The following is a 21,662-nucleotide window of genomic DNA, read 5'->3' as shown; positions in this document are numbered from 1 at the left end:
TTTGTAGTTCTACAATTACAGAGTGAAGTCTATCTGTTGCTCTGCATATTGTGTTAGCACCTTTTACCCTGTTCACCAATGATCAGGACACCCACAGAGAATGTAGTAAAGTCGAGAAAGTTCAGGGCGATATAACACAATGCATCTTATGCTCTGGCTATAATGAGTGAATGAGAGAGAGTGACAGAAACTGTACAAGCTAGAGAAGGCACTGGGAAGTAGCTGTCTGGCTTGTTTCTTACACTTTAATGTCTTGACTGAATTAGATTGTGTTAACTGCATATAGATGATTGCTAATATCAGCAAGAACCCCGTATTGTCAGTATAATTCGTACTCTGGGGCTAACAACGTATTCAGAGCAACAGATGGACTACAGTCTGAAATTGCAGAAGAACATTGTGCATCTGTTCGCTCTTAGAGAAAAACAAGATACGGTAGAGGTGCATTATTGGTTACTAAAGGTACAAACAGTATAAAAACAGTATAAACGTACATTTAAAAATATAAGTTGTGTTCCCTAAAGGTATATTCTCCAGAAGGAAAGGTGAATATTTGTAAGTTTTCATTATAGGACTGTGTCAAAAAAATATATATATATAATGTAAGTCCTGGAGATGAAGGGCATATGAAATCAACACAATTTTAAAATCTACAGTTCTAATATAATAAAGTACAATTATGTTCCCTAATGGAAGATACTAATATGTTCACTTGAGGGTACCACCACAGTGACAAATTTTCTGACAATGCAGGGTAAGTGGCACGACTCAAACAAGCAATGTGTGCAAGAGATGGCTTTAAAATTAATAAAAAAAACAAGTACACCCCAAGATATTAATGCTACTTTAGCTCAAAACTACACAAAAGAGAGAGAGAGACCACTAAGGTGAGACAATATGAGAGAAAAACAAGAGAAACAAAACAAACCATGAATGAATGACTGAATGACAAGCACTGAGACCAAGAACAGGGCTAATAGAGCTTAACAAATAAGGAAAACCTGTGTAAGTCACTTGAGGACCCAAAAAGTTACTTTTGGACATGATGTGTATTTCCGACTAGATCACATCAGCAAGGCTCTGTCTAACCCTGTCATTTTGTGATTGGTGGAAAAGTTGGGGTAAATGAGGAAAAGAGTTTATCCATCTCCAGGTGATATCACTAGGCTGCAGAATTTTATTTTATGACATCACTGATGATGACCCCAACCACATTCCAGTTCTAGTCAGAAGTGTCCTCAGAGCGTGTTCAGTTTACAGAGAAATCACTTGTCAAAATGGGATTCTTCTGGTGTAAGAAGGTATTTATGATGGACCTTTTTTCCCTTTTTTTGCAAACTATGAATTGTGAAAGTGGTGGTCTCAGTAATATAATATTCAAGATATTTGTACAGCTATTATTATAATAACAGGAGTAGCCACACTTACAAATAGTAATACTAGTAATGAAAGAGATTTTATAGGACAGCTCAGTTTTATTTTGAGAAGTTTCTCATTAAAATGGTTTGTTTCTTCTGGTATAAACATAATTATGAAAGCTTTTATTAAAAAAAAAAAATACAAATTGTGATGTCTGGGCAAAGGCGGACTGTTTTAAAGCCTCCTGAAGTGTACATATTTGTTTTCCACTTAACATCTCGGTTTTATTTTCATAATCTAGAAGATGACTAATAAGGAAACAACATGGCTGACAATTTCACTTTAAAATAGAAATTTATTTCTTACCTTATACACCTAAGAAGCCAGTCCTGTTAACTTTTGGAGCAGGGATACAGGGTAATTGCATATTTATAGATCTGTACACACTGAATTAAGATGAAAAGTTACATTTAAGGTCACTTTTAAGGCATTTGTGGATGTTCTAACATTTAGTTTGTGGAACAGAGATTAGTTGTCAGGAGGTAAACCTATGACCAGAAGGGAATTTTAAATATAAGATATAAAAGTAATATTTCCAATTTTACTACTATTATAGTTATAACAACAGAAGTACACACACATACAAAAAGAAATGTAATACTGATGTAGGACTTTATTTATTTGAAAATCCTAAAGTGTGTGGGCTGAATATATTACTGATATTCCTACAATAATATAACAACACCTACGTATTAAAGGGGAAAACAACTTAAAAAGCACTGACTTTATAAGGTATGAAGTACAAAGTTTTGAAAACCTAATAGAGGTGGTCACAATAAGGAGAACATAAATGAATACGTCCTGTACATGGAGCAAACCTTAGTATTGATTTTGAAAAACAACAGAAACCCCATCTGACCATGGGTACTCAAACTTTTGCATGTCCCTGTATAACTGTAATAATAATAATAATAATAATAATAATAATAATAATAATAATAATAGGAGCTGGACAGCTTTTTGAGCTGTTTCCTAAGATTTGCTACCTTCAGCAATACCAGACCTTCAGTATATGTGTTAATCTCTCACTGAAAAAAAATCCCCGTTTTGTTTTCACAGAGAAAGAACAATAAAGTAGCGAATGATTTGGGTCAGGAAAGTGAAGACAAGAAGGAGAAGACAAAGAAAAAGAGATGGTGGCAGCGTCTTCTCTTGGCTTTCAGATGGAATTTGTTCTCCTGTTGCATCTCCAAGGATGTGTGCACCTCCACTTCCCCTTCCCCCTCTTCCTCTCGCACTGTCGTCTATCTTTCTCGTGGAAGAGTCGCTCTGCCTCGGATATCTTCAGAAATCTCCTTCCCTCCTTTCCTGCCTCTCTCCAGCAGTACTCCACCAATGACTGTGGATCTGTCCTCCATTTGCCATAGCAAAGGTCCATCATCGTCCACTCTAAGTGATTCTGAAGCATGTTTGTCATCCTCATACGATTACGATACAGATGAAGATCTTGATAGTTCAAGGTAATATTGTAAATGATTTAGTGAGTTCTCACTGGACAAACAAGGGAGGGATTTATGGCATCTGGCTTTTAGAAGGTGTTTTGTGATTAGTACTATGGTTAATATTGTTTAAAGTTTGAAGAAGTATAATGATTCAATAGTAGTCTGTTTCACAAATGACTAAGGAATACAAGGTGTAGACATTACAACACCTCTTTGATGTCTGACAGATATCACCCAAATACTCATACTCTCTCAGAAAATAAGGTATTGTAAGAAGGTATACTGTATTATTGTCATTAAAGGTATAAACAGTGTAAATGTACCTTTAAAGATACAACAGAGGTTTTAAAGTCCAGTTGTGTTACTTCAAGTTCTATAACATTCAGAGTGTGGGTGAATAGTTGTTAGCTTTTTTATAGAACTGTACCATAACATAACTTAAAAACAACTACAATTAATATAGAATATGGTGCAATTATGTTCCCTAACAAAAAGTACTGAATATGTATTCTTGAGGGTAACACCACAACGACCATTTTTCTGAGAGTGTGTCTTGTACTATCTTTAAAAGGAGATGCTGTTTTCATGAAAAGAATTTTGTGGTTCCTAGACTCTTATTTTATTATAAATGTTCAAAACATGCTTTAAAAAATCAGCTACTTTTTATATATTTTATATATTTTCCATTGTAAAAGCTGTGTCTGTGATTGAAGAGTGTGTCATAATCTTAACATTGTGCTTTTATTTGTATTTCAGTTCTTCTGAAACAAAGTATGCTTTAGAACCATCTCAGCACAAAACAACAAGGATCACTCCAGGTCTGAGCTTAATATTTTTGTGAGAGATATGGTTAATATATTTAAAATAGACTGCAAAATATTTAATCAGATGTATTTCACTCTGTCCAGGGTCTGCTAGTGCTATTGTGTTAGCTTCCCTTGTTGAGAGGTGAGTAGTTGATATGAAGCTTATACTGTATATCCTAAAACTGCACACTTGCTCCATCTAGTGGTTGAGATAGTCTCAGTCTAACGCCTGTGTACATTGTAATTTTTGAGTGGTGTACCCAGAGATGTGCTTAAATTTGATCATTCCATTCCTAGAGGTGAACTATATTGCTATTCATTGGCCTTTTCCCCACCAAAAGATTGAACATTTTAAGATCAAATATAATCTGAATGTTGTACTAATCTAACCATGGCTAACTCTGTCACAGTTAGCAAGACTAGCCACCTGCAAAACACCAAAACACAGTTAACCTACTGATTTGCTATTAAAGGCACGTTTCATTTATAATATTCGGAGAATCATTAAATATGTCTGTAGCTGTTTCAAATTTAAGCAAAGGTAGTTTAATAACTTAACAGTCTAAATCATATACCTAGCTAACACTCAAAATGGCAAAGTATATGAACTGAAGATTTATTATCTATTTCACATTGACCAACTAGTTGTTTCCTTGTGTGTATAAACCTCAGTTTAGTGATGTCAAAGACAGATATCATATTTAAGCACTGGGTTGTTATATAAATATATAGGTCTAAGTATTCACTAGTAGACATTTTTATACTCAATATTATTGGAGTAATGTTGTAAATACATAATATTGTTACGGAGTTTCAATTCTGTTCGACTCTCAGGCTGAAGATCTCCAGCATCCTGAGAAAGGTCAAGGAGAGGAAGACGCTTCTCTCCCTGATATCAAGAACCTTGGGTATAGACAAAAAGACTTAAATGTGATACTTTGTAACAGTTTGTTTGGAGCATGATTGTATTCTTGCAATAATTATGTATGTTGCACTTTATTTAAAACCTAAGCTTAATCTAAATATGTGGCAGATGAGTTACTGTGAATGAAATGTTGTTTTTCTCTGGTATGCTCATAGATTTCCAAACCTTGGATACACCTGCTATCTAAATGCTACTCTGCAGTGTATGTTGAGTCTCTCATGCTTCTGGACCTTCCTCAGAGGTCTGCCGGACAACTGGAAACACACTTCCAACTTCCCAACCATTAGGTACCGGCATACACTTCACCTACACACACACACACACACACACAAAATACAGTACTTATTTATTACAATAATATATGTTTGTGTATTTACTTAAGGAGTAGCTCTCTCACTGTGTGTTTCAAACCTGTCTAAGCAGATGTAGAAAGTGATAGATGTTTAAATGAAACACTGAATAGATGTTTATAGACTGGAGACTGTAACACTCAAAGATCTGATTTATTTCTTGGTGTAGATGTTTTGCTGAGCTCCAGAAGGCCAGATACAGCAACAATAAACAGAAGAGGAAGATTCTCAGAGCTCTGATATCCTGTCTTTCAGCTCGGTTGCCCATATTTAGTAACTACGAGCAGCAGGTGAAGAAATGTTCTGATCAAATTAGTCAGCTGCTGTTGTTTACAACAGCTGAATGATTGGGATGGATTTATGCCAGAAATGTTATTTTAAAAATTGTATTCTATATAAATATCAGCATTGATTAGTCCATGTTATTTAAACATGACAAAAATACTTTATATGACACAAAAGTATGTGGACACCTGACCGTCCTATGCTTTTTTCTTCTAAAAATAAACTGGTGTTTGTCCCCCTTTGGTGCTGTAAGGGTTCGGCTCTAGAAACACTTTACAATACATGTAGAAAATTTCATAATTTGGAAAAATGTGGGGAAAAAATATTTGATGGCATTCAGCCCAGAGTACGTTCAGGTATTTATGTTGAATAATTCATTCTGTCACTCCAAATCATCCTAAAAATATTGGAAGGATGTCCACCATTCCAGAGAACACACATCTGTTCCACAGATGGTCAGGAAAAAAAATCACTATTAGTTCTTCTTTCTCTGAATCATTCAGCCTTGTCTCCTTCTGTATGCTCCAGTAGTGAATCTGGAAGAAGGAGGAAGTCAAATCCAGTCCAGTATTAACCACGCCTCTGTTCTGTGCTCCACAGGATGCTCATGAGTTTCTAACAATCTGTTTGATGGTACTGAAGGAGGAGGGAGAGTCTCTCAGAGAATCTATTAAGTCCTACATCTGCCCTGTTTCACATTTTGAGTTTAAGATCCGAACTGTGAGAACCTGCCCTAGGTAAATGCTCTTTGTGGTCTGTTACCTATTTTTAACTTTTGAATCTATTCACATTAGTGCAGTGGAAAGTAGATGCTTTACTGTGTGAACGTTGTAACTCTGCTCTTCTCTGTTTTGTGAAAGCTGTGGACTGCAGCGCTTCAGTGTGGAGGATTATAACCATCTCTCCATCAACCAGAGTTCAACTCTGACACACAGCCTCCACACATATTTCCAGGTCTGTTAAAATACTCCCTTAAATAATTTCATTACTTCTATGTCCGTTAGAAAATACACCCTTAAATTATAGTACTTCCAGGTCTGTCAGATCCCACTCCCTTTATAATATCACTGCTTTAGGATCTGTCAGCTTTACTACCTTAATATTACTACTTCCAGGTCTGTCAGCTAATAATGACTTAAATAATATCACTAATACTACCTTAAATCACTGCATCTGTGTCTGACAGCTATAACACTCCCTTAAGTAATATCACTACCTCCAAGTCTGTCAGCTAATACTCCCTTAAATAATCTCACTAAATACACTTCACGATGCACTTACACTAATATGTTCCGTCAGAGTGAATCATTTTGAACAATTTAACAGCTTCTGATTATTCTCTCTTAGAAAAAGACAACATAGAATTAAGACATGAGGGTGACAAAACAATATAGATATAAGAATAAAAAATATTTAAATGCATTTCATGTGGGTTAGGATTTACCTTCAATCAGATGATTTCTGTTCTATTTTTGAATCTGGTTTACCACCAAGGATTTGAACATTGTTGCTCCTGCACACTAGATGGCAACATATGTTTCATCTATTTATTAGCATTCGCTCTAAGAGCACAAACCCAAAGTTAGTTTTTTTTTTTTTCCATATGTATGTTTCATAAGCCACAGATGCACCCAGCCTTAGCTAGAATAGTCTTTTGTCTTAATTTAGGTTCAAAATATTGATTAAATCTAAAACTGAACATGAGAAAATACAGTAGCAATAATAAGACATAATAGAACCACCAAATAATTTGTGAAAAATATGATAGTAATTTTGGTGATATTGCTCCATGCTAAGATAGCTAGAGCCTGCTATATCTAAAAAGTGTTTTTAATAATTTCAGAAATCAAATACCGAACTTGTCTGTGAATGTAGAGAGGGCACATGTATGACTGAAGTGCAGGAGTTCTACACACTCCCACGGTGAGTTTCATCTCCTACTCACTACCTGAAACAATGAGTTTCAAACCAGTGTGTTAACCATGGTCTTACCATTGCTTCCACCCCAAAATCCTTCTCTCCGTCTCTGAGCAGTGTTCTGATTCTCCAAGTGAAGAGGTTCAACATGTTTGGTGAAAAGCTGAGGGATGTGATGAACATCCCTCCAGAACTGGACCTCTCTGGCTTTCCTGGAGTAGCTTCACTTGGAAATCAACCCAGGTGAGCTTTTATCGTCTGTCCAAACAAGGAATGTATTTGGGAAATTAACATATATACGTGTGTGTGTGTGTGTGTGTGGTTTACATCATATCATATCTTTGTATCATGCTGGGTAGGGGTGGGTGATATGGTCCTAAAGTAATATCACAATATTTCAGGGTATTTTTGTGGTAATGATATTCTTGGCAATATGAAAAATATTTGATCAATTTTAGTTTTTAACAGATTCAAACAACAGAAACAGCGACTTGTAAAGAAACAAAAGTCTGTAAATATTTGTTTATTTTTTAAAAAACAGAATTTTGTATAATATTAATCATGTAAGAAATAAACTATGAAAAAAAAACGGATTGCTGAAAATTTAGTGCACACATATATACAGCAAACAAATAATTACACAAAATATACCCTTAACACTTCACAGTTAATAAGAAAACAATTACAAAATAGGGGGAGGCACGGTGGTGCAGCAGGTAGTGTCGCAGTCACACAGCTCCAGGGACCTGGTTGTTGCGGGTTCGATTCCCGCTCCGGGTGACTGTCTGTGAGGAGTTGGGGTGTTCTCCCCGTGTCCGAGTGGGTTTCTTCTGGGTGCTCCGGTTTCTTCCCATAGTCCAAAAACACATGCTGGTAGGTGGATTGGCGACTCAAAAGTGACCGTGTGTTGGACTGGCGCCCCTTCCAGGGTGTATTCCTGCCAATGATTCCAGGTAGGCTCTGGACCCACCCTGACCCTTTAAGCAGTTAAAGATAATGGATGGATACAAAAGCTGTGGTGAGTCAGTTCAGTCTGTCTGCTTGGGTTAGAGCTCACATTAGCCACTGAGCTCTTCTTACAGCTTTTCTTTCTTTCATCTAAACTCCAAAAACGGAGCAGAGCCACTTTCTGCCATACTTGTTGCTGTGCCTAAATGGCTCACATAATTAACGTATCCCATAATATATGTAACTGCAAAATGTCATTACATAAACATCTTAGACTATCACAGTTATGACAGTATAGATTCATTTTTTTTATATAATTTTAAACATTGCATTGATATATCGCAAACAATATATGACACAGCCCTAGTGCTGAGACAGGAGGGAGTGCATCATTTTGCACAGTTTCTGAGCATTGCACCAATCATTATTACTGTGAGAAAGACATACATCTTTTACAACTTACAATCAGTATTGCAGCCCTGGCTGGACAATAAAGTCACATATATTTTAAATTAAAACAATTAAAATCCTGTTTTTTCTTTAGTGGATCAGGGTGCCCTCAGGCTTCACCTGATCTTGTGTACTTTCCTACTGAGAGTGGAGAAGGACACGTCAAGAGAGAACAGTGCACAGTGGTGAGGAGAGAGAGAGAGAGAGAGAGAGGGCATTGAAAAAGAATACATATTGTCAGACCTAGAGAAACTGAGAAAAATGAATAACACAGAGATGGAGAATGACAGTTCTGTGGTGCATTTTCATTTCATCTGAGTAAAAAATGAACATTTGTTTTCAGGAGTGTCCACCCACCAGTGTCTACAGACTCCATGGTATTGTTTCTCATACCGGGCGCAGCTTGGACTGTGGTGAGACATTGACTGCAGTTTAATCAAACATGTAGTACATAATGCTAAAGATATCACTATACCTATAACCACAAATCTTGCTGGTCATTTATCACGCTTTGTGTTCTCCATCATCCATTCATATTCAACATCACTCGTTTATTCTTAAGGGTTATAACTGCTCATAAATTAAAGCAGAAGTGTTTATGCCTTGATTAATAGCCCCTAATCATTTTAATCTATATATGTAAACACTACTTAAGGATAATAGCATATTAAGGAACTAACAACACCTACTTGTCCTGACAGGTCACTACATCAGTGACGTAGCTGAGGGGCAAGGAAACAGCTGGCTGACGTTGGATGACTCTGAAGTGTCATGTACTAAAGAATCAGTTGTACTGAAACGCAGGGAAAGAGGAGCGTACCTGCTTTTCTATGTTCACAGGTAGCATTTTTAGTTTTTCAAATACATTTACTGAAGCTCTGCATAGACACTGGACTGAATGAATTTCAGTTAAAGTTTGGCTGCTTGTGATTTAATTACATGCTATAATCTGCCATGTCTTATTTCAAGGCGACATTTACAATTTTAATTAAAAACAGAATTTTTATAAACTTCAGAGGATGTTTCCTCACCATTTGCTTCTCTCTGTTTTCATGCTTGAAATTGGTCTGATGTGTTTATGACAGTCTATTGTCTTTAAATGGGTAAAAAAAAAACAGTGTCCTGGTCCGGTATGCTGGGCTTTCTCTTTCTCTGCTTATGACAGAGAAATGGTATTTTGGAGGGTTTTAGACAACAAAAAGACCAAACATGGAAAAGCATGAACTGAGATGAGGATATTGCTCTTTACCTGCTCCATAAATTGTTAATATAGACTTATTTTTGGTGTGGATGAAACTGACTCAAAATCTGGGACATAAACAAACCAGAGAACAGTGTTTCCCTTAATTGTAGATGTTGCCTTTAAGTTCGTTATCTACTGTTCACAGTAAATCATGTCTTTTTGGACCAGAGGAGTCAAAGTTTTACATAAGGCTGCCCTTTGTTTTTCTTTGCAGTGGAGCTGAAGAGAATAATGTGGCATTTGGGAAGAGAGAACAGAAGAGAGCAACAGGAAGAGTTGCTTTGCCTCAGAGATGCATTTCCCTAAGCTCCTTCTCTACCCCCTCCTTCCCTTCTCTCCGGCCTCGCTCAAACAGTGCTCCACCAATGATTGTGGATCTGTCCTCCATTTGCCATAGCAAAGGTCCATCATCGTCCACTCTAAGTGATTCTGGCTGAAATCTGAAGTCTGGCTGAAATCTGCCATGTCTTATTTAAAGGCGACATTCACAATTTTAATTAAAAACACACTTTTTATAAACTTCAGAGGATGTTTCCTCACCATTTGCTTCTCTCTGTTTTCATGCTTGAAATTGGTCTGATGTGTTTATGAAAGTCTGTTGTCTTTAAATAGGTAAAAGAAAAGAAAGTGTCCTGGTCCGGTATGCTGGGCTTTCTCTTTCTCTGCTTATGACAGAGAAATGGTATTTTGGAGGGTTTTAGACAACAAAAAGACCAAACATAGAAAAGCATGAACTGAGATGAGGATATTGCTCTCACTGTAAAAACTCAAACTACGCTGTACTCAGTATTTTTTGATAAAACATTTTTACACTTAAAAATATTGAGTACATTATAAACTTATGAAATCATTTAAATATACCTTATGAGTTGAGTAAATCTCAGTGAAAAAAATAAGTAGATCTGAAAGATTAAATTTAATGTTACAACAGACAAAATTGAGCAGATTTGATTAAAATTCTAAATTAATGCCAAATTAAATCCAAGTCAAAAGCACAAAAATAGTAGATTTATTTGAAATGGTACGTAAATGTAACTGAAAACATGAGTATATTGACAAATGAAGAATGTTTACTGAATGTTTTTAACTGAATTTAATCAAAATGTTAAATATACTTCTGATCTACACTTAATTTTAAGAGGATTTGGGATGAATATCTAATGTAAATATACAGCAGTTATACACACATTTACATTTTAAATAAATATTTATTCTGCAAGTACATAACACCCAATATTAAGTCAAAATTCAACTTGGTTTACTTGCAAATGAAAATATTTGCTCACTTGAATTAAGCAGTGTTTCAACAAAGGAAGAAATGCACCAAGAACAATGGATCCTTCTATCAATTTAACAATAACAAATGTGCCAGTCAACAAGCTGTTTTGAATTACATAAGCTGTTAGATATTTTGCTTTCAACCTTAACTTTCAACTGGTTTTATTTCTGACAATAAGCATTGTAAATGTCCATGCTATGAAAGCAACAGGTGGATGAAGTGCACCATGAACAGTGACACATGATAATGAAAATTATACCACAGCAGACAATACCAGTCTAAAATGCAAGTTTTCAACTGAAACCTCATCTTCAGAAAATGCAGCAGATACATTTTAAAGGGTTGACCTTGCCAATAAAAAAAATTCCTATGACAGCATCTTCCTGCACAGTACTCTACATGCACAGGTAATTCTTCAGTCTCTGAACCTTGGTTGAAAGGTTTCCAGAATCCAGCTCCAGCAGTACTTTTTGAAATACCTCAAAACTGTATTTGAGGTTCTTTGGGTATCTCAGATCCAAGGCATAGGTTAGTCCCAACAGGTAGCAGCAAGCTCTGCTACGATCCCCAAGGCTGCTGAGAACAGTGATGCCCTCAATCACAATCCCTATATCAGCAGGTTCACTGTCCGAAGCATCTTGGTTCCACAGCAGGTAAATCTTCATCACTTCCTCTGCCGGCTCCTCAGCTACACTGGCAGGTGCATCAGCAGCATCATGAAAACACTGAAGAAGAAAAGATGAAACCCCTATATTGATCACCTTAAGGAAATTGCTTCTCTGCATTTGACCCATCCGTGGTAGTGAACACACAAACACATAAACCGGGGCAGGGGGCTGCCAACCACCTCTGTGTCCAGGGAAAAGTTTGGGGGTTACATAAAAGGTAAAAAGTAGAAGCCAATTTATGGAGGACACAATGATTTAAGCATAAATAAATTCACAGATGTGTCATTTAAACAATGACTTAATAAATATACACACTGTGCAGTGATAGATGAGCTACTGTGAAGAGAGATTAGTCTCAAACACTTGACAAAAAGCATAAATGTTAATCCTCAAATTAAAAACAAGTCACAAATACATTTCACTATTCACAAACAAATACATCCCAATCTGTGCCTCACGGTCTGCAGTCCATACGAATACAGGTAAATTCATCAATACATATTTTTGGTATTCATAGATATATATATATATATATATCTTAATTGTATGCGGAAATACATACATTTCTTTTAATAACATTTCATGTTTGTAAAGTCACAGTCTAGAATTTAAATTTAAATTGTTGTCACTCGCCTGTTTTCCGTGACATATTTTGTTCTCGCAAATTTTGGATTTTGAGACTTTCACATTTCACTCAATCCACACCCAAATGCAGCCTCATCCACAAATGTGGCCAGGAGGCGAACAAGTCACCGCTAGGTGGCACTGTTGTTTCAACCCAAGTGTTTCAGGTGACGTTGCTCTCAGAGCCACCGAAAAACAACCCCCTATAGGCGGGACTGTGACTCCATTGGCTGCCTCAGTAAATGATGGCCAGCTAAATCTGGCAGCTGATTGGCTAAATAAAAGTGATGATGAATGAGTGATGATCAATTCTGTTTAGGAGCATGGGATATCTACCCCTTTCTCCGGCTGAGGGAGAGCATGACACAGGTTGGGATTTATTTGTGAATAGTAGTGATGGGAATTTCGGCTCTTTTTGGGGAGCCGGCTCTTTTTGCTCAGCTCTTCATAAAGAGTCGACTCTTTCGGCTCCTAAATGGCTCTTTGTTTTACCACTTATTTCCACTGGTACAGAACAATATTACCTACATTGTTTATGACTATGGACAAAATATTATTGTTCAATATTAAAAATAATAAATAGTGTTGCAATGATCAATTGTAATTAATTGGCTGTCTTGTAATAACTCACTGATTGCACTCACACAATTGTATAAATAACTGGATTTTTATTTAAACACCTTAAAAAAATCACTTGTAAACTCCGAAATATATCCAATGTAACCCAAAAGGTAGGTTTTACAAAATAGTTTATTAAATTAAATAATCATCCATTTCTGGGGAATAAAATAAACAAATAATCTGCAAAGTGAAAAACAGCAGAATTCAATGGTAGTGATTAAAACAACCACAACTGTCAACAAACATTTAACTGATTTAACATTTTCTTCAACTATTTTTTGGAAGGCAGATTGGCATTCAGGAAAACCAAGTGTCTCAGTTTAGAGGGTTGGAGGGTTGGAGCTTGCTTGTTGTTCTCTGATTGGTTGAAAAAAATGGCTCGGTCTTAGACGGGAACCGGCTCTCACCGTTCACTTACACGAGCCGGCTCTTTGAACCGGTTCGTTCGCGACCGACACATCACTAGTGAATAGTGAAACATATTTTTGACTTGTGCTTAATTTGTGGATTAACATTTATGCATTTGTAAAGTAATTTGAGACTAATCTCTCTCCACATAAATTACTGTCTGACTTTACATCTACAAGGTGGACTAATGAAGTAGGAGGGTCTAACAGCGGACAGTGAGTGGACACGGGCTAAAGGTCCAGCAGCACTGCGGTGTCTGATCCACTTGTAGCACAACACACATTAACACATCACCACCACGTCAATGTCACTGATGTGCCGACAATTATCCACAGTAATGAGGAACAGGTGGACTACTGTTTTACCTCCTATTGCGATCTAATTATGTGGGAAATCACTGGACTATGATTTGTTTCGATAAAATGTGAAACCCGCTTGTCAAACGTAGCTATTTTGTTCATGCTTACAGCCGTTATCTTATTAAATGAACCTCCATTACGGAGACCCCCCACGATGGAAAAACCTTCTGCGCAGCGTTTAAACTGCAACAAGCTGTTTGATTGGACGTTTGGTTTCCACTTACTGCGTTGGACCATTTCAGCCATCTAGCAACAATTTAGCAACAACTTGGGACATTTTAGCAACACCAAAGCATGCACTTAACACCATAGTAACCACCAAAAATATCATTGAAACCATTTGAAATACCATAGCGACCACTCTAGCAACCAACTGGAATACCATATAATCCACCAAAAAAGCCTTAAGCAACACCATAGCACCCTCAGGTGACACATCTTCTTTTTGAAAATGCATTTCTGTTAAGTATGATAAAATATAAATGTTATTACTTTCTTCCCTATTTTTTATTCCAATATATTTCTATATATTCTATATATTTTCTATTCATTTTTTTTTTACAAACTGAGGGTGTCATAAAGCAGCTTTACCGATGTTCAAAAGGAAAACAAGCCAAAAGTGACAGTGCAAGACAAATTCCCTTGAAGCTGGAAGCTTTTACAAAGTGGGGGAAGCAAGGTCCAGGCCCCCATTTCATTATGTAATATGAACTACTTAATAAAAAAAAAATAATAATAAAAAACATGACTCCATTACTCAAATGAATTATTTGGAAATTATGACTTATATTCTGGAAATATTCTGATACTGCTATTTGCTATTTCAAGACAATAATAGAAAAAAACGAGATAATAGATTTTTATTTTGACAATGCAATCTTTCCACGTGAAGTGAATATTTTCATAAAATGGGTCATTATTTGAACATTTTAGAAATCTAGGTCATTATCATCACATTTGTCACTTTCAGTGAGTTTTTTTTTTCAGTTTTGTGGCGGTGAAAACGGGTCTATAATTGTATAAAAATAATGAAAGGAAATACGTGGTTGGGTCTTTTAAAAAGCTCGTCACGTGATAAGCATCCACCGCTGGAGAGGAAGATGGCGATGCAATGACAACCAAAACAATAAGGAAAATGAGCTATAAGGTTCAAAACAGATAAAATGGAGCCCGTGATTAATAAATATATAAACTAAGAGTGCTGTAGACTGCTAGGTAGTGAAGCAGTGTAATGGACAAAGAGAAATTTGCAGTGAGTAAATGTTATATGTGATACATACGTTAAATAACGTTATTCTCTTCAGTTAACATTTTAACAAATAAAAATATACACAGCAGTGAAATAAGCTTTGTTGTAACCCCTAATGACGTGTCCTTCGTGGAACATGGAAAAAGAAACAGTATTGGAGCTAGCTGTCTATTTGCATGCTACATTCCACCTTAAGTACTGCAGAATGTAAAGTTAACTGCAGCGCCTTTTAAGGTGGAACGGCACATTCTAATATAAAAGCTTCAGAACGAGCACATTATTTAATTTAAGCAGTCATTCGTGGCTTAACAGTTTTTACGAGAAAGGGAGAATAATGAGGAATATATACTATATGGCCAAAAGTTTGTAGACGCACCTTATAATTCACGTTAATGAATTCAGCCATTTTAAGGACATTCAGATTCAGTAGTATATTCAGTAGTAGGCAAGGTGGGTATAAAATCCCCGAACATTTAGTTGTGGAGCAGTGGAACTACGTTCTCTGGACAGATGGATCCAGTAACTTTTGGATGTGTAGGAATGGCGTTTGTGATCCTGAACCAATCATCCAAAATTATTACTTGACCTCATAAAATCCTCACAGTAATGTCCCATCTTCTAGTCTAAAAAGAAGCAACAAAACAGAATATGTTGATACTGCAGACAAAAGAGGGAATATACCTTTTAGTTTGAGGGAATGCTGGATGAGCAAGTGTCCACATAATTTTGGCTAGTAATTTGAATAGTATATGCCCTCTTTGGCCACTTTATAAAACACACATGTTTCCACACTCCAGTTTATCAGTTTCACTTTGGAATTCTACAATTACAGATTGCAGTGAGTTTGTTGTATCTTTGAGCTATTGAAACTTTGCTTTCAAAGGCACTGGCAAACTTTTTAGGACCTGTGACATCAAGGATTATAAGAAATACCAAGAGATTTTTATGCAAAGATTGCTGCTTCTTTGTAAAATAGGTCATAAAACTCCTAAAACTATGTTGGCTATTAAGCATAGCTTATTTGGTGGTTCAGTAAGCTTTTAAAAGATTATTCTACTAACTGATCAGCGTGTGCTATTCCTTATTGCCTTTTAGCCTGAAATGTACAATTCCAGCAAATCCAGTTCTGCTAAGTATTGTATTTTGCCTTTGCCATCTCACGTATGATTTTCTTACCACCAGTCTGGTCCTAGCTCTTGGCTGGAGATGCATAACTTCATCGGAGACCTTGTAGCCTCGAGTGCATCGAGCTCTGCTGGTCAACTGCTGAAATACCACAACCAGCAGTCGCTACGCTCTGCCTGGGAGACAGTCGGACCTGAAGCCCCAACAGTCAAAGTCTCACACTCAGCTCAGAATGCCCCGACCAGACAGAACCAGGGGAAAAACATGGCGGTGTTTGGTCTGCAGCCTGTTGAGAGGGGTGAGGAGTCTGGAGATTGTGCTGACCCATGTGAGTGTATATTCCCTTCTGAAAAGTGTCATGTTTCTATGATGAAATGAGTAGAAAAGTATAAAGAATATATACTTAAATGAATAGTTCTGCAAAAGATGTTATTTGCAGTTGTAGTTGGAACACTGTGGCCAGCAATTTTAGATGTAGGCATGTGAAGCAAAATTGGATTTTGGAAAAAAAAAAAAAAAATGGTGCAATTTAAAATGGTTGCTCCATCATTTAGCTACACATCAATGTTGTAATTATTTCTATTGTGCAGTCATACTTTTTCAATAACTATCTTTAGACTGTACTATGTATACTATGTCTTTGCAATGCAAACGAAAACCTTAAACGTTTGGGCTCATTTACCGTACCTTATACACTGAACACTTACCTTACATATCTACATTCGTTGTCCATTTTATCTGCTTCACTGACCATAAAGGTTGTTGAACTTTGTAGTTCTACAATTACAGACTGTAGTCTACTTATTTCTCTGCATTTTATTCTAATCCCCATTTCACCCTGCTCTTCAGCAGTCAGGATCTCCACAGGACCACCACTGAGCAGGTATGAATTGGCTGGTGGCTTATTCTCAGCACTGCAGGGACACTGATGAAATGGTGGCGTGTTATTGTGTGTTGTGCTGTTAGGACTGGATCAGAAACAGCATGGCTGCTAGAATTTTTAAAGCCCTTTGTGTCACTGCTGGACTAAGAATAGTCCACTGTCCAAAAATATCCAGACTAGAGGATGACCAACACAAATTATGCAGCAACAGATGAGCTACTGTCTCTGACTTTACATCCACAAGATGGGCCAACGAAGTAGGTGTGTTTAAAAGAGTGGACAGTGAGTGGACAAGGTGTTTGATAACTCGAGCAGCACTGCTGTGCCTGATCTGCTCACACCAGTGCAACATACAGTAACACACCACCACTGCCACTCTGCTCTGGTGGTCCTGTGGGGGTCCTGACCATTAAATAACAGGGTGAAATGGGGATAAGAAAGTATGCAGAGGAACAGGTGGACTACAGTTATTTAGAACTACAAAGTGTATGTTCAGTGGAGCTGAAAAATGGATAATGGGTGTAGGTACAAAATAGGTGTTCTTTATCCTGTGATTGTTTAGTGTACGAGTTACAATCAAGACATGTTAATTAACAGTACTTAAGGCAGTATTAAGACAGTAATAAGCTTTACTAAATAATTCTAAATAAAGTCACAATCTTTAATTTATGATAAAAACAAGAACTAGCATTTTTTTTTATAATTGAATAAATCCTAAAAGAATACTAGTTAATTCTTGGACTTGTTTATTATCATTAATTAATGTTTAATAATAAGCCTTATTTTAAGGCTTATTATTGACTTATTTATTATGAATTTATATACACTTATTGCACATTTTTTTGTTTGTTTTACATATTTTACTTTCTCTTGCACAGTTCAGCCACATACATGCACTTGCCCCGGTTGTCCCCTTTCATCCATGCCCACTGTGCCCTCTCTTCAAAGCCTGAAACCTAGAAATAGTTCGTTCCCCCAGTCCCAATCAGCTACCCTTGTATCCACCACATCGACACAGTCCAAAGAGCCCAGCACGGTTCCAGTCAGCCTTGGCCAATGTCTTGGACTGGGTCTCTCTCTTGATGAAGGGAACAGCGAGCCCAGCAGCACTTCCAACCCAGAGACAAGACATCCCCAGCAAAAGGACAAAGGCACCAGCACCCACAGCCCTACCACTGCCCGAAACTCAGGCCATCAGGTGTGCCCTCCCGCCTTCCCTTGCCTCTGCTGCCACCGTAGCTTCCCGCCATGTCCTCACCTCTTGCGTCCTCAGCAGGGTTCTGAGGGCCATTTTGCTCACACTCACTCGCACCACCACTACCACCACCACCATCATCACTGTCCACTTGCCTCTTGCCTTCCGTGCCCGCAGTTACGTCCTGGTGCCACATCACCGCCTCCCTTCCCTTGCCTGTCCTGCCAGCGCACCTTTCCCACTTGTGCTCAACTCCTACGTCACCAGCAAGGACATGTGCAGCAAGAGGGCCTCCAGCAGTTCCAGCATCCCTGCATGCACTGCTCAGCATCCTTCGCCAAGCCCTCACAGCTGCTGCAGCACCAGCGCACTCAGCACGCCTCCAAGACAGGCGGCTTTTTGTGCGCTGAGTGCGGGCGCGCCTTCAACTCACACAGCAACCTGCGTGTCCATCTGAACGTCCACACAGGTGCGCGGCCCTACACCTGTGCCGAGTGTGGCAAGAGCTTTAGCCAGTCGGGGGCACTCAAGATCCACCGACGCATCCACACAGGCGAGAGGCCATACTCTTGCCCTTTCTGTGGCCGTGGCTTCCCCCACCTGGCTGGTGTGAGGGCCCACCAGCGCACACATACCGGAGAGAAGCCCTACCGCTGCACACAGTGCGGTAAATGCTTCACCCAGTCAGGCGCGCTCAAAATCCACATGCGTATACACACTGGCGAGAGGCCCTTTGTTTGCAGCATCTGTGGGAAGGGTTTCTCCAACCGCTCTGGAATCCGTTTCCATCACCGTACCGTGCATGGGATTGTCACAGAGCCAAATTCTGTGGGACGGCCCAGCCTTGCTCTCAGCAACGCGCCTGCTGGTTCAGAGTTGCGCAAACCCCAGGCAAGTCAACCGGAGTCGGATTCAAGCAGCAGTAATTCTGTTGCCCAGCTCGAAGAGGAAGAAGTACCTCAGAGTAAAGAAAGTCAAGAGGAAGAGAAAGAGAAGAGAGCCCTGCCTTACGCCTGCGAAGACTGTGGGATGCGCTTTCAAGACGCGCCCTCCAGAAATAAGCATCAGGCACAGGAACACTATTCCACTGAGGAGACTGAGCATGAGGAGGAGCCCACAGTAGCAGCTAAGGAACCCACTTAGAAAGAAAGATGATGGTCTTCCTAATAGTCACAGTCATACAACAATAGGACAGGTAAAAGTAGAAATAAAGTTGCCTGGAAAAAGGCCTAGGGTAACGAAGGTCCTGATCTTTGTTAAGGATACTGATCTGATATCAATCTTCAATATTTCACTCATGTATAGGTTATATCATCAGATGTGGTTTGACTTGTTGAATTTCACTTCTCTACATCACAAGAAATTTAAAAGTGGGGGAAAAAAAAAAAAAAAAAAAATATATATATATATATATATATATATATATATATATATATATAGCTATTTATCTGAGAAGTAAGTGTTTATTTGCTTAAAAAAACACATAACATCCAGCAATAGAATAAATCCAAACTAAATTATTCCAGTGTTCCAATATCAGAGTGTGATATTGTGTGTGTGAATATGTTGGTTTAACTTTTTTTCCAAATCTCTCCTCGTGGAGTCCGTATTATTTGAGGTTATCATCCAACACCTAGTTTTACCGGTTAATAAATGATTCAAGTAGGTGTGAGTCAAATAATGAATAATGACTCACACCTACTACTTTATAGAAAAAAAAAAGATTTTATATTTCTTGTTTGTTTTCTATTATTATATTTTGTATTTACTGTGATTATATGTAACTTTATACAAGCACCACGCTCACTGAGGAAGCATTAGTTTGAACATATATACTTAGCTGTATATATCTCAACACAATATAACCTAAAAATAAAGTAGTTTGAAAATGGCAAGCAAGAAGAATTTGTAATGAATCCAATCACTGAGAAAGCACTGCAAAAAATGTACTGATTGCATTGATTTGTTCTGGTTTAGACAATTTAAAGATGGTAATTTAGTTTTTACCGATTGTAAATGTAGTGTATTAATACTTAATTTTAAAGTAAAAATCAACTGTCATTTTTAATACAACACAACATTTAACATTAAAATGACAACAAGAGCAGGAGAATGAATTTTTGAATTACAGTTATGCATTATACAAATTTTTTTCAAACTTATTTATACAACTAATAAATACCTTACACTTAAATAAAACTGTTGAAAAAAGAAATTGAGAATATATTTTGTTCTCAATCTATGTTTTGGCCACTTAACATTAATTAGCCTTTATATGGGTGATATTAGTTGTCATGAGCAACTTATCTTCGTATCTAAAGATGTTACCCTTGTAGGAGAATACTTTCTAAACTTCTTTGTGTATACTGTGGAGAAGTAAAATTCAACTACTTGAATCATATCTGATGTACACATCAGCCTTAATGTTACGATGACCTCTATGTTTCTACATTGTTCATCATTGTCCATTTTTCAGCTCCACTGAGCATACAGGTACATTTGTACTTTGACAATTACAGACTGTAATCCATCTGTTGCTCTGCATAATTTGTTTGCCCCTTTCACTCTGCTTTTCAGTGGTCAGGACTTCTACTTGTACTAATACTACACACACTAACACTTCACCACCCAAATCATACCTGCTCCGTGTTGGTCCTGTTGGGACCCTGAACATTGAAGAATTGGGTGAAAGGGGGCAGCCAAAGTATGCACAACAAAAGATAGACTACAGTCTGAAATTGTAGAACAACAACGTTCTCCTATATCGGGTGTTCATAATCCGGCCCGCAGCTTCACTTTTAAGAACACATCGTTAGTGGCCCACTGGCACTTGGCAGTTTTTTCTTTCACCTGACGCAAAAAAGTTTGGACACCCCTGTCCTATATGGTCAGTGGAGCTGAGAGAATAGACAGTGAATGTAGAAACAAGGAGACTGTGTTAATGTTATGGCTGATCAGTGTATGTCTGCAATTCTATTTTACTGTATGTAAAAATAGATTTTAAAAATGTGTATTACAGTAAGGTAATTTCTTCTGTAACTTGATAATATATTTGGGATTTTATGTTGCTCTTTATGCTGTTTTAATAATTAATTAAGATCTTATAAGACTGACTGATGTTTTTAGCTACCAGTTACTGTAAAGTTCTGCAGTAAAATCAGGTCATTTTATTTAATTGTTTTATAGTGATGTGAATAATGTGGGTTTTGTTTTTTAGGTTGCTATAAAAGTAGGCAACCATTAATCAGTATTGATCAGACGACCCAAGCCAATACCTTGTTCCGTCAAACTCTTTTCCCTCAACGGACTAGCAGTTGATTTAAACCCTTTTTTGCTATGAAATTGGTTGCACCTTTATATTATTCTCTACGTGGCCTTAAAAGAACGACTTGTTTTAAATTGCACTTTCAATGAGAAATTTATGACCATTGCCATTGGCTGAGTGGTGTCTCAATTTTGTTTTATA

At 37.5% G+C, this 21,662-nt stretch overlaps 2 protein-coding genes across 2 annotated transcripts; both read left to right on the top strand.

Moving 5' to 3' along the window:
- The first annotated feature begins 1,248 nt into the window (after positions 1-1,248).
- LOC136708590 (ubiquitin carboxyl-terminal hydrolase 29-like) lies at positions 1,249-10,262 on the top strand. Its single transcript, XM_066683231.1, has 14 exons — positions 1,249-1,301; positions 2,479-2,879; positions 3,618-3,679; positions 4,479-4,575; positions 4,748-4,879; positions 5,112-5,232; positions 5,828-5,964; positions 6,088-6,181; positions 7,071-7,150; positions 7,262-7,387; positions 8,637-8,727; positions 8,886-8,955; positions 9,244-9,382; positions 10,000-10,262. The coding sequence occupies exons 1-14, from the start codon at positions 1,278-1,280 to the stop codon at positions 10,220-10,222; spliced, it is 1,797 nt and encodes a 598-aa protein (XP_066539328.1). The 5' UTR covers positions 1,249-1,277; the 3' UTR covers positions 10,223-10,262.
- A 4,585-nt stretch (positions 10,263-14,847) lies between these two features.
- On the top strand, positions 14,848-19,566 carry si:ch211-79k12.2 (uncharacterized protein LOC568844 homolog). The gene is made up of 3 exons (XM_066683933.1): positions 14,848-14,996; positions 16,176-16,446; positions 17,880-19,566. Exons 1-3 carry the CDS (start codon positions 14,976-14,978, stop codon positions 19,337-19,339), a joined length of 1,752 nt encoding a protein of 583 aa, XP_066540030.1. The 5' UTR covers positions 14,848-14,975; the 3' UTR covers positions 19,340-19,566.
- The last annotated feature ends 2,096 nt before the right edge of the window (positions 19,567-21,662 follow it).

This window comes from Hoplias malabaricus, chromosome 10 (assembly GCF_029633855.1).
Source record: "Hoplias malabaricus isolate fHopMal1 chromosome 10, fHopMal1.hap1, whole genome shotgun sequence".
NCBI classification, from domain to species: Eukaryota; Metazoa; Chordata; class Actinopteri; order Characiformes; family Erythrinidae; genus Hoplias; species Hoplias malabaricus.
The sequence above is the reverse complement of the archived record's forward strand: the minus strand, read 5'-3'. Positions and strand labels throughout refer to the sequence as shown.

Coding starts and splice junctions, on each gene's coding strand:
- LOC136708590 (XM_066683231.1), top strand. CDS start 1,278: ATGGGATTCTTCTGGTGTAAGAAG. Junction 4,880..5,111: donor TCCAACTTCCCAACCATTAG/GTACCGGCATAC, acceptor TTCTTGGTGTAG/ATGTTTTGCTGAGCTCCAGA. Junction 8,728..8,885: donor AGAGAGAACAGTGCACAGTG/GTGAGGAGAGAG, acceptor ATTTGTTTTCAG/GAGTGTCCACCCACCAGTGT.
- si:ch211-79k12.2 (XM_066683933.1), top strand. CDS start 14,976: ATGGACAAAGAGAAATTTGCA. Junction 14,997..16,175: donor TGGACAAAGAGAAATTTGCA/GTGAGTAAATGT, acceptor TCTTACCACCAG/TCTGGTCCTAGCTCTTGGCT. Junction 16,447..17,879: donor TGGAGATTGTGCTGACCCAT/GTGAGTGTATAT, acceptor TCTCTTGCACAG/TTCAGCCACATACATGCACT.